This window comes from Notamacropus eugenii, chromosome 5 (genome assembly GCF_028372415.1).
Source record: "Notamacropus eugenii isolate mMacEug1 chromosome 5, mMacEug1.pri_v2, whole genome shotgun sequence".
In the NCBI taxonomy this organism is placed as follows: domain Eukaryota; kingdom Metazoa; phylum Chordata; class Mammalia; order Diprotodontia; family Macropodidae; genus Notamacropus; species Notamacropus eugenii.
The window spans coordinates 97,665,614-97,678,813 of NC_092876.1; the positions used below are offsets into that span (position 1 = coordinate 97,665,614).

The 13,200-nt window shown below is 44.8% G+C and overlaps 1 protein-coding gene across 1 annotated transcript; it reads left to right on the top strand.

The window, feature by feature from the left end:
• Positions 1–2,389: 2,389 nt before the first annotated feature.
• LOC140507642 (butyrophilin-like protein 2) lies at positions 2,390–12,603 on the top strand. The gene is made up of 4 exons (XM_072615652.1): positions 2,390–2,465; positions 4,590–4,946; positions 8,035–8,388; positions 12,500–12,603. Exons 1-4 carry the CDS (start codon positions 2,390–2,392, stop codon positions 12,601–12,603), a joined length of 891 nt encoding a protein of 296 aa, XP_072471753.1.
• The last annotated feature ends 597 nt before the right edge of the window (positions 12,604–13,200 follow it).

Here is a 13,200-nt window from a genome sequence, read left to right on the forward strand (position 1 = left end):
TTCACATTCTCTTCTATTTTTTTCATTTTTTTGTTTTTGTTTTATAATTTCTTGATTTCTCATAAAGTCATTAACTTCCATCTGCTCCATTCTAATTTTTAAAGAACTATTTTCTTCAGTGAGCTTTTGAACCTCCTTTTCCATTTGGCCCATTCTGCTTTTTAAGGCATTCTTCTCCTCATTGACTTTTTGGACCTCTTTTGCAATTTGGGTTAGTCTATTTTTAAAGTTGTTATTTTCTTCAACACCTTTTGGGAGTCTCCTATAGCAAGCTGTTGACTCATTTTTTCATGATTTTCTTGCATCGCTCTCATTTTTCTTCCCAATTTTCCTCCTTACTTGATTTTCAAAATCCTTTTTGAGCTCTTCCATGACCTGAGACAATTTCATATTTTTTTGGGAACCTTTGGATATAGGAGCCTTGACCTTGCTGTCTTCCCCCAGTTGTATGTTTTTGTCTTCTTCTGGTTGTAAGTTTTGATCTTCCTCATCTGAAAGAATGGAAGAAAATACCTTTAGACCAAGAAAATAACTTTCTATAGTCCGATTTTTCCCCCCTTTTGGTCATTTTCTCAGCCAATTACTTAATTTTTTTAGTCCTTTGTCAAGTTGAGGTTATACTACCCCAGGCTTCAGAGGTTTTGTGCAGCTGCTCTCTGAAATATCTCTATGCACTTGTAAGATTTCAGTTTCTCAAAAGTGGCATAGGACAAGGAGACATGTTTACTCCTCTCCTGGACTGCTCTCTGATCTGTGAGCATGCACAAGCACCCTTTTTTGCCCTGGAACTGTGAGTAGAATTCCCTCTCCACAGCTGCTACCTGCTCCACCACACCAGTGTTCCTCCTCACCCCAGGACTGCCACTCAGGACTGAGACCCAAATTGGTCACTTGATTCCTCCATGGTCTGTAGGCTGAGAACTCCAGAAGTTGCTGCTATGGCAGTAGCTGCCACTGCCCTGGGTCTGGGGCTGGGACTAGACTACACTCACTTCTCACCCAGGTGAAAGAGCTTTTTCACTGACTTTTGAAGCTGTCTTAGGCATTTGTGGGTTGAGGAATCTGGAAACTGTATCAGTTGCCCATGATTTAGCTCCCTAAAGCCTGCTCCAGTCCTGTCTGTGCTGGTGTGGTCCATGCTGGGCTGTGCTGCTCTCCAAGCCTGGTGCAATAGACTCTTTCTGTCAGACTTCCAGGTTGTCTTGGGCTACAAATCTGTTTCACTCTGTCATTTTGTGACTTTTGCTACTCTAGAATTTATTTAGAGTCATTTTTACAGGTATTTTAAGGGCTTTGGGGGGACAGCTTGAGCAGGTCCCAGTTTTTACTCCTCCATCTTGGCTCTGCCCCCTGAGTTGGAGACAATATTGAGAGCAAAGATACCACTATTAGGGGGAGTCAGGAAAGGTTTCTTGCAGAAGGTGAGATTTGAGCTAGCATCTAAAGGAGGCCAGGGAGCCAGGATATGGAGATGAAGAGGGAGAATTCCAGGAATGTAGGACAGCCAGGGAAAATGCTCCAAATTGGGAGGAAGAGTGTATTGTTTGAGGAACAGCAAAGAAGTCAGTGTCACTAAATAGCAGAATACATGGAAAGAGGAAGGACAGAGGGACAGAACAGCAAGGGGAGAAGGAAGAATAGTTGGATTAGAGACAAGAAAGGTGGGAGAAAGCTAGATTTGGAAAGACTTTCAACACTAGAGAGTTTTTTATTGGATCCTAGAGGTGACAGGGAGCTACTGTATTTTACTGAATTGGGAGTTGGCATTGTGACCCCTGAACTAAAGGAAGATCATTTTGAGAGCTGAATGGAGGAGGGACAAGAAAACAGAGAAACTGAGGCAGGGACACCAATCATGTATTGAAGTGCTGTGTGAGGATAGTGGAAGTATCAGAAGAGAGCAGATGGATATGAGAGAAGTTTAAAAGGCAGAATGGATAAGACTTAGTAAATCAATGAGAGAAGTGGAGGCAGATTAAGAGAGAGGAAAAAGTTGAGAATGACACCTAGGTTGGAGTCTGGTTGTTTCCTTGACAGTAAGAGAGGAGTTAGGAAATAGAGAAGTTTAGGGGGAAAGACAGAGTTCATTTTTAGACACATTGTCTTTAATGTCTGTGGGGCATCCCTCTTAGATTGTCTACTAGGTACTAGAGGTCAGGGGAGAGGTTAGGGCTGCATCAATGAGGTTTAGAGGTCTCTGAACAGAGGAAGTCATTGAGTTGTTGAGTTGCTGAGTTGTTGAGATGTGAGTTGTTGAGATGGTGAAGTGAAATAGAGAGACATTTCTCCAGGTAGCAAGTGGTCCTTTGAGTTAGACACTGGAATTTTGGAATAAGTAGAAAGAGCAGAGGGGACATTATAGGTTAGAAAAAATAGTGTGAGCTGGGCTATGGAGATGGAAATGAACATGGAGTATGTGGGGACCAGCCTGATCTGTGAGATCTGCATGAAGACGAAAAAACAAGGTGGGATGGACACAAGTTGGACCACCACCTATGTCCTTTGATATGCGCTTGCCTAGACTTGGAGACAACATTCCTGATTCCTATGGGAAGTGAACTCTTTCAGACTAGGTTATCCTGTTCCTCATAGTCAATATCCTCTTCTTGTTCTTAGCATCTCCCTGGTTTTGTTCCTATAAGCCATGATCTGGACCATAAAGTGGAATCCCTGGCCAGCATCCTACAGCAGCCATACTCTGCCTTTATACCTTGTATACCTCATTCTTCTGCTTCCTTGTATTCCTGGCTTAGGTAAGTTTACTTTGGTCTCTACCACTGTGGTGTTTACATATATCACTGCCTACTGTTATTTCACTTCAATTAAACTATCAATTAAAAAATATTTATTTAGCCACTAAAGATGTTTTAAAAGGAAGAGTTAATAGACTCATAGTGTCTACATTTCTGACTCTGTAAGGCAAATCTGCAGCAACAAAAGTAGTGATCATTAATGGCCAGCAGAGATCTCCCTAGTCTCCCCACTGAACAGTGCAGAGAATGAGTCACAAAACTTAGAACTTGCATGACGCTTACACATTATCTGATCCAGCCCCCCACTTGCATTTCACAAGTAAGACAACTGAGGCATGGACTGGTTGGGGTTTGCTTAACATGACATAGGAGAAGCAGGACATGAACCCAATTATTCTGAGGTCCAGTCAAGAACTTCCCAGGATTCTCCTTCTCTATCCTATCCAGAGGGAAGAAGAGGCAATAAATGATATCTCAAAGGCTTTGAGGTCTGGGCGGATTTCCTTCAGGGCCCCGCAAAGCCTTTTCCAAACTCTCTCTCTCTTCCTCAACATGTGCTGGTGTTTGAAGCAATCATTGGGTCTGAAGGAAAGTCACTTCTGGGGAAGGAAGAGCAAGATGGAAAAGTCTGGAGCAAAACCTCAGGCCAAGGAAGGTCAGGACCCAGAACTTTTCAGAGAGATGCCACATACAAGGCACCTCATGGGAGTCTGCATGAAGGCTTCAGTAGAAAGATGTGTCAGGGTTAGAGGAGGCCCAGGACCAGCAGTGTCAGTGAATGAGTGCAACCTGCATCCCAGCAGCTCTGCCTTTTAATCCTAGCACTGAACATTCCCCCCTGCTGCCTTCTCTGATGGGCAGACTTCTGAGGGTGCTGGTGTCCAGACTAAGATTTACTCTCTTCATCTGTATGTGAGTGAAGTTGTAACAAGTGCCCTCCTTGGATGCAGGGGTCCTATCACTTCTGAATCCAATCCACACAAGAAAAAGGAAATAGTAGAATGTCACAAAGTGCACAGCTATTTCTCACTTTCTGATAGAGAGGCAAAAATGTCCAGGTTTTTTTTTGTGGACCCTGTAGCAAAGTGATGCAGGGAGATTCTCCCCAATGACACATACAATCAAGGGAATACCATGACAGAATCATAGTTTTAGAACTGAAAAAATCCCTGGAGATCATTGAGTTTAATCCTGTTGTTTTATGGTGAAACAGAGACAAAGAGTTCTGGTGACTTGTCCAAGGCCAAAAAGCTAGTCAATAGTAGAGCTAATATTTAAAGGCAGATCCTTTCCTTCCACGTCCAGTCACCCAGGATGCCCTCACTACAGTAAAGCCGGTTAAGGTACCCACATTTCCATAATCACTCTCCTTCTCCCTTCTTGAATTCCCTTCCTTTGTCACACAGGGGTCTCCCTCAGGTCTCTGGCCCAGCCTCCTCCTCAGACACTCTGCTCCAAGAGCCACAGAATCAGGACAAGTTCACACCAGCCCAAAAGCCTGGGTTTCCTCTGCTGTAGGAAGTTCTGTATGGGCAGACACAGTGGTGGAGCAGAGGCTGATCCCTCCATGGGGCAACTGACAGGAGCTGTTGCCTTCCTGTCTCCTACCTCAGACTTTCAACCCTTAATCAGCTGCTAGGCAAAGGAGTGAAGAGTGGGAATGCCTTGTCTCTGTGTCACAGACATATCTTCTCCCTGTGGGGCTCAAAGCAGAGCAGCACCCGAACAGGGACACATTCAGAGCTTTGTGGTCCTTGACTGCCATGACCCTGTTCTGGAGGCCATATTAACTCCACCACCCCAGTGTTCTCTGATTCTCTTCTGTTTTGTCTCTAGTGCTCCACACAGGAACGTTCGCAGTATTTGGCCCTCTGGCTCAGCCCATCCTAGCCTGGGTGGGAGAAGATGTCCTGCTCCCTTGTCACCTCTCCCCTAAGACGGATGTTCAAGAAATGATGGTGAAGTGGGTCAGAGGTCCATTGGTTGTGCACATGTATCACATGCAGAAGGAGATTATGGTAGTCCAGGCCCCTTTATTCAAAGGGAGGACAAAGATGCTGAAACAGAATATGACTGAGGGAAAGGTGACAGTGCTCATCCGCCATGTCCAGCCCTCTGACTCTGGTCGCTATACGTGCTATTTCCAGGCAGGCACCTTTTACAATGAAACCAGCTTTGACCTTCAGGTAGCAGGTAGGCCCCTTCTTGGTCACAGGTTCTCTGTAGAGCTGGAAGGGTTATTCAGACATTGTCACTGGCATAGATCTTTATAGGGTATATAAAGTACTTTCCATACATTATCTCCCTGGAGTCTCACAACTGACTTGTAGGTTAGTATTTCTGTCACAGTCTCTACCTGGCTCCAACTCACTGAAGACTGTGTCTATTATATTTCAGTCACTTAGGGTTCTGTGGTACATTTAATGGAGTTTGAGGATGTCCAACTGCTCTGTTATTTGCTCCAGCTGTCTCAGTGACACTCCCCAACATTAGGGGCTCTTCTGTACCCTTAGTCCATGTAACCACTTAATAGTCAGATTAACTTTTATACAGTAATATTTAATTCTACAGTGTCATGAGAACAAATAGAGAAATGATACTTTCACTGACACCTGGGGACATTGTTCTCCCCACACAGGTCACCTCAAACTCTGGTGAATTTGGGGATGAAGTGAGTTCAGGCTCATAACTTAGCCCAGTTCCTACCTTAGATGGTTTCACCAAGTTCCAATTCCAAAGATCCTCTTGCACTCATGTCCCAGGCACCCTGGCATTTCAGGGCTTCCCTTCTGTGCTGGCAGCAACATTTGACCTTGATTCTTCCCCCTAAGATCACCATAACTTAGGTCTGAGTAGGGTGAAGAATCCATCACCTGTGCCTAGAAGTGAAAAAGATGATGACATAGACTCCCCCCACTGTAGAAGCCTGTTTCTGGAGGGTCACAGGTCCTAAATTGGGGAGGGGAATAAAGTTCTTCCTTATTTAGCTCAGTTCATGGTACTTGTGCTATGGGTGAGAACTCCCAGAGCTCAGAGATGGAGGATCTTGTTTATGGAATAGCCAGGAGGTGTCACTGGGTTGAATAGTGTGTGGGGGGTGAGATTTAAAAATATTGGGATGATAAGAGTGAGCAGGGTGACAAAGGGCTTTGAATGCTGAACAGAGCATTTTGAAATTACTCACTGGGCCAATTGGGAGCCACTAGAGTTTATTGAAGAGGGAGCATAGTGGGCCTGGATTTTAGGGTAAATCTCTTTAGTGACTGGATGGAGGGTGGATTGGAGTGGGGAGACACTTGAGGCAGCCAGCCTCATGGGCAGACTATTGCAGGAATCAAGGCATGAGGGTGTTTGGAGACTGCCCTAGAGTAGTGGCAGTATGAGAGCAGAGAAAAGGGCCAACATGAGAGATGTTTTAATGGTGAAATTGACAACAGATTGGAGGTGGGGATGAGAGAGTGAGGAATCCAGGATGACTGCTAGGTTGTGAGGCTACAGGCTGGGAGGATGGTGTTGCCCTCTACAGCTATACTGAAGGTAGGGTGTGAGGACAGAGCAGGGGAAAATTTAGTGAGTTATGTCTTGGACATATTGAGTTTAAAATGTCTGTTGGACATCCAGATTGAGAAGGCAGTAAGAGATCTGACATTGGAGGTCAACAGACAGACTGGGGCAGGAAAGGCAGACTTGAGAACATCAGCAAAGAGACAGTAATTAAATTCATGGAAGCTGTTGAGAAAACCAAGTGAAGTCGTGGAGAGGGAGAAGGGAAGAGCACTGAGGACAGAATTCTGAGATGTGCCTTTAGACACATGATCTATATGAGGATCCATCAATGGAGACAGAGAAGGAGCAATCAGACGGGGAGGAGGAACACCAGGAGGGAGACAGGAATCCTGAAAATTGTACAGGGAAGAGAATATCAAAGAGAGGATAGTGATCACCAGTGTCAAAGGCTACAGGACAAGGAAAAGGAGGCTTGAGAAAAGGCCATTCAATTTGGTGGCTAATTGAGGAGAGCAGTGTCATGGAATGATGAGATCAGAAATCAGACTGTAAAGGCTTAATAAGATAAGGAGAGGAGGGGAAGTCAAGGCAGACATTGCAGAGAAAGCCTTTTGGAGGAATGGAGCTAGAAAGGGCAGGGGAGATATAGGAGGTTAGGCACCAATTCCTCCCCATCTTACAGATAAGGAAACTGAGGCAGACAGAGATTAGTAAGTGTCTGAGATCAGGTTCAAACTCAGGTCTTCCTTTGGTACCAGAGATCAATCCATTGTGCCATCTGGTGGCCTCATGAGCAAAGGCAAATTAGCTGAGAAGAAATGGTGTCTTCAGGAGATCTTGAGTTGTCTAGTCTAGCCAGAGTACCAGGAGTGCAGTCAGATGTAATAGATGGGAAGGGTAGATGGCACCAGGTTGGAGAGGGTTTTGAATGCCAGAGAAGTCTGAGTTCCATTCAAAGGAAAAAGATCTTTCAAGAGAGGACTGGTATGGTCACTTTTAGGCGTTAATAAAGGGAAGAGAAGTCTCAAAGAGAGGAAAGACTTGCCTGCAGTCACACAGGATGGTGATGGCAAAACCAGGTCCAGAAGCCAAGTCTCTCAGATCTCATAGAGTCTCTGTTCATTGCACTTCTGAAAGTGCCCTGTTAAAGTCTAAATACTTCTGGGATGGACTGGTATATTAACTCATCCTCTGCCGTAACACTTTAGCAAGAATAAGTGGATCAGACCCTCCCCAGTGTTAGCCGGGGGAGATACAGGACACCAGGACACCAGACAGAACTATCCAAATGACCAGACTCCCCAACTCCCCAGTGAGCAGAACTCCTCCTCAGAGACCTCACCTGAATCTCTGGCCCTCTCTCCTACCTCAGCTGCATAGCCAATAGAGTATAAGGGCCAGGAAAATGCTAGCCCAGAACCTGGACTCCCTCTGCACATGTAAGGTTTCTGTGGGCAGTAGCAGAGAAGGGGCTAATGCAATACCTCCATTAAGACCACTGATGGAAGCTGTTGTGTTCCTGCCCCCATCCTTAACCCTTCAGCATCCAAAAAGCTTCCCTCCCTTTCTGATCACACAAAGCAGTCAGGAGAGAGAATGTCTTTCTGTAAGGAAATCATAGGAAGGAAAGGGATTTGCAGAGAAGAGGGCCCACAACAGAGTAGCAGCTAATCTGGAAGGCAGACTTTCATCTGGATCCCCCCCAACCACAAAAACAAATATACTTAATCCTCATCCTATGTTGTCCTCTAATTTTCTTCTGTTTTGTCCCCAGAACACCAGAAACAGCCACTATCAGTGACTGGCCCTGCTCAGCTCATTCAGGCTGAGCAGGGGGAAGATGTCACACTGTCCTGTAAACTCTCACCTAAGATTGATGCTCAGGACATGATTGTGAACTGGTTCAGAAACAAGACCCTCGTGCACTGGGAGCCCATTAGGGAGAAGCTGGAGGAATCACAGAATGTTGAGTTGCAGGGGAGGACGGAGCCACAGAAATGTAACATGACTGAGGGGAAGGTGACCTTGAGGATCCAGCAGGTCCAGGTCTCTGATTCTGGTCCATACACTTGCCAATTCCAGTCACTTGAGTATCACAGTGAAGCCCATTTTGAACTGCAGGTAGCAGGTAGGTCCTGTGTGGTTTATGGGTGTCTTCTGAATCTCAGATTGCTAGAGATGGGAGAGATTTTAAAAAGCATTGAGTCAAAACCCCCTCAGCTAACAAATGAGACAAATGGGACACAGAGAGGGGATCATATGAGTTGGAAATGTCTGAGTTAGGAATCAGACTTGGCTCTTTTCACCCTGAATCTGGCCATTTTCTTCTCCTTGACACATCCCTTGGTCCTGCATGTGAGAAACCACAGGTTTTGGGAAAGTATAAACTCACTTTGGGAAGTGAACCCTGACTCATGCCTTCAATTTTGTTGCTTCCTTTTGATCCTTCAGGCCTAGTGTTTCCCACTAGATGGTTATAGAGGCCTCCCCTCTGTCCTGGAGCTCAAAAATGGGGATGGTTTTATTGTCTCTTTAAGAAGCACCAGGTCTCACCTGGTGCTCAAAACCATGTTCTGTGTGGCACACTTAGAGTCTGAGACCTTCTTGATTGTCACCTGCATATCTTCTATCCATTCTGGCCTAATAAAGAATGTTTACTAGATGCTACAACACCAATCATGGCAGCACACCTGAGGACTGCTGCTATGAATAATTTTAGGGCTCTAATCACATAGTATAATGAACTTTTTATTCAGAACTAAACTTTGTTCAATAAAGTAAAGCATAACTTTCATAGCAACATCCTTAAGCAAAACATATCATTATATATATGTACATACACACGTATATATACACATATGTACATACACACATACACATATATCTCATAGCACTCAGTATATCATATGGCCCATAGCATATATCACTGCATTCAGTAGCATTCCCCAAAGTACTTCTTAACAGAGTCAGGGGGTCCCAGGCTAGGGTGTTCCCTAGCACAACACATCCTTAAGGGATAGAAGAAAACACCACACCATCCACCCCTAGGTCACAGTAAGAATAATCTCCCCAATCAATACCAAGTGTCCAAGCAAAGTCCTCTTTTATCTTAACTTGAGGTTGACTTCTAAGTCCCGTGGCTCTTCCTCTGTGGGCTGACAGCTCCTGACTCTTGCTTGGATTCACATATAGGCTTCTCTCAGTTCCTGCTCCATGTTTCAGCTCACAGGGACTGCTTCACTCCAAGCTCTCCCTGCCAAACAGCAGGCTCCAGGGGCTCCTGCCCACAGTTTCTGCCTCTGGGAAAACAAAGCTCAACAGGCAACCACAATACTGACATGTACCACCAGCAGCATCATCTCAATTCACCTCCAGAATTCCAAGGTTCTGTAATAATAGCTCAATTCACTTTAACAGTGCTTAAAAGGGGCTTAAAATAAGCCTCCTTCCCATGGGCAAGTTTCTGCCCAACAGTTCTATTCACTTTCAAAGTTCAGAGGCCCCTTCAACAAGTCTCTGCCATCAGAGGTCTCCTGTCTGCATTCTCTTCTTTCCAACACTGGCTGTTCCCTTCAAAGACGGCTCTCTTGATACCTACTTTCTCAGCACTGGCTCTCTGTATACACAATTCTACTCAGCATCTGATTGGCTAAAGCCCATATATACATATCTGAATAGTTAGAACCTGCTTGCACATGTCTGATTGACTCAGCACAGAGACATGTAAGACTGAGACTGGGAAACTGAATACCACACACAGAAAAACAGCAAAAAAATGCCCCTTTGTTTGCTGCTATAGATGCCTTTTCTGGGCCCAGCTCTGTGCTAAGTGAGGATATAGAGAAGAAAAAGGGAGAAGACTTGGACTCATCCCTTCATGGAACTGGAGAGATATAATGCTTAACCCACTTAAAGAGTGAAAGAGAATGTGGCAGAGTGGATATAGTGCTGGGACTCAGGAAGAACTGGGTCCAAATGCTGCCTCAGACTCTGGGTGATGTGTGACCATGAGTAAGTCACTGAAACTCTCTGTGCCAACTTAATTACAAAAGATCTTCATAGCTGTTTGCACATTGGCAAAATCATAGTCCCTTTCTGTATTGATGCATTTAACTAGGTCCTGATTAGTCCCAATTTAATACATTGCAATTCATACTATTTAAATTCATAATTATGTGGAATGTGATCATTGGTTCTAACCCAACAGAAATTTGCAGTAGGATCTCAAATAATGCAAACACTTCAGAAGATTCCTTCATCAAACTAATCTGGACCTCACTTTATAATGAAGTGATAGATCATTTGGGGCATGATTTGGTTAATTTCCAAAAACTTTTATTTTCATGCAATTTAATTTAATATATATTTATTTATATATCCATTTCAATCCCATATAATTTAGTTCAATCCAATAATTACTGTGTACAGGTCTCTATGCTTTGGTGGAGGGAGTAAAAGCTTTAGATAAGACAGGTCTCCCCCACCCTCAAATTGTCCAATTTAGGAATATTGTTGTCTTAGGATGAGAAAGTAAGAGATGTAACTGGAATAACCAGTAATACCTGATAAGTGCATGAGAAGGGTAGAAAATGAGTTGAGATGTGGAGACTGATGGGGAAGACGTTAGTGGCAGAGAATCAGGGAAGGCTTTCTAGAGGTGGTGATGGTTAAATTGGTCTTTAAAGGAAGAGAAGGAAGAAGGGCATTCCCAACACAGGGAGTAGTATGAGCCAAAGCATGTCAGCAGGAAGAGTAGGGCATTGTTAGAGCGCAAGGTCTGGTCCAGTCTGACCAAAGCACAGAGCTCATGGAGGAAGAAGGGACAAGGTTAGAATGGTAGGATGGTGCCAGATTGGGGAGGTTTAACCTAGTATAAGGCCAAGCTAAGGAGGATGAGCTCTATAGCAAAGAGCCTGTGAAGATTTTGGAGGGCAGGAATGGCCTGAACAGGGTCATGTGCAGGACAGATGGGCCTGGCAACTGATGGAAGGTTGGGTGAGAGAGGGGGTGGAGATGGGAAATCATGTATGGAAGCTAATGGAAGACTTCAGGAAGGGAGTGAGAAAGACTTTTGCCAGGGTGGTCCCAGTGAAAGACAGAGGGAGGGAAGGCTGAGGAAGATGTTCTGGAGGCAGGATGAATAGGCATTGGCAGTGGTTTTAATGTTTGAGGTGAGGGAGACAGTGGGTATCAGAGATTCCTCAAACAAAGGGGAATGAGTAGATCATGGTTCCTTTGATTTTAAAATGGTGAAATCAGAAGGAGGCACTCATATAAGAGGGACAAATGAACTTAATGTGTGACATGAGGAGTTTGGGATGTTGAAAAGGCGTCTAGAGTGGGGTGTTCTGAGGTTAGGTGGATATGAGGGTCTTGAGCACAGAATAAAGATCAGTGTTGGATATTTAGGTGTGAAATTCATGTGGTATGAATTGTTAGTTAAAGATATTGAGCTAATTAAAGACATTACAATTGCTGAGAGAAAAGAAGATTAAAAACAGAATCTTGACCAACACCCTCCATCATTCCTCCCCCCCCCTTAATTGATTGAGATAAGGAGAAAGAGATAGAGGAACCCTCAGAGAAGTTGGAGGAGGACCAGGAGAGAGTCTTGTCTCTGAAGTCAGTGGAAGAGAGAATAAATGTCCCAGAAGGGATTTGGGGAAGGAGGAGTACAATATCCGAGAGGTCCAGGACAATGAAGACTCAAAGGAAGTACAGGGGATTCCTTTATTAGGAAGCTATTGATGACTTTGGAGACAGCATTTCAATAGAATGGTGTGTGGGAGAAAGCCAGACTAAAATGTATAAAAGAAGTGTGTTATGAGGCAAAAGAGAGACATTTGGGGGGCAGATAACTTTCCCCCCAATTTTAGGAGTGAAGGGATAGTTACTGGAGGGGGATAAAAACATCGCCAAAAGACTTAGGACTGGGGAGACTTGACAATATGGTTAAGCCAATGGGAAGAAGCCACTGGAAAAGGAGACAGAGAAGATGTATGAGAGAAGGTATGATTATGGAGTAGTGTCCTAGGGGAGGGAAGGACAAAAGGGGACAAGATAAACAGCACAGGGAGAAGAATCAGCTTTAATGAGCAGGGAAGCCTCTGCTTCTGTGGCCAGAGGAAGAGAAGACAGTGAATGAGGATGCAGAGGAGTTGTGAGAATGAAGAAGGGAAGGGAAAGGCCTCACACTCAGGCTCAGACTGGACTGTCTCACCAGGACTGTTTCCTCATAGAACCTCAGCACTATAAGGGAGCTCAGAGACCACCTCGTCCAAACAGCACCTATCAGGGAATCCCTAAAATGTCTAAAACACATGGTTATCCAGCCCTTGGCTGAAGGCCTGCAGTAGAAGGAGGCTCTGGTCCCTTCTGAGGCAGCTGGTCCCACCTGGGGAGCTCTCCTGGGCAGGAAGGCTAACTAGGCCTCCAACTCTCTCTAGCTATCATTCGCAATTCAGTCTGGAGCCAAAAGGAAGAAATCAGGACCCTTCTCTAAGACACTGACTCATCTGGTAGAAGTCAGAGATGGGGTCTCTAAGTAGTTAAAGGGCTGTCTGTCTGTACACCAAAAGCAAACCCTCTAGTATCATCTAGTTCACAAACTGATTTAAAAGGGTTCAGTTTATTTTCCCAAGTAGACAGTGAGATCCTCAAGGGTAGGGCCTACATTATTTGACTTCTCTCCCCTGCTCCTTCCATACTCCAAGGGCCTTGGACAGGTCTGGGTAGGCCCATAGAATCCTCTCAGTAGGGACATCTGTCCTTGAAATAAACACTCCCCAACCAAACATTTTAGAATGGACCCTGAGGCAGGGAGGGGGACCTTTTGGACTGGAGACCAGGTCTAGTCCTGGATTACATCATTATCCAACCTCAAGAAGATGTCCCTCTGGCCATAGTTTCAGCTCTGTGGATAAATTGTCCCCTGAAAAGC

Bases quoted from the DNA above. Each gene is read 5' to 3' on its own strand.
- LOC140507642 (XM_072615652.1), top strand. From the start codon at position 2,390: ATGGAGATGGAAATGAACATGGAGTATGTGGGGACCAGCCTGATCTGT. The intron at 4,947-8,034 runs GTAGGCCCCTTC...TTTTGTCCCCAG, and splicing joins CTTTGACCTTCAGGTAGCAG to AACACCAGAAACAGCCACTA. The intron at 8,389-12,499 runs GTAGGTCCTGTG...GTTTCCTCATAG, and splicing joins TTTTGAACTGCAGGTAGCAG to AACCTCAGCACTATAAGGGA.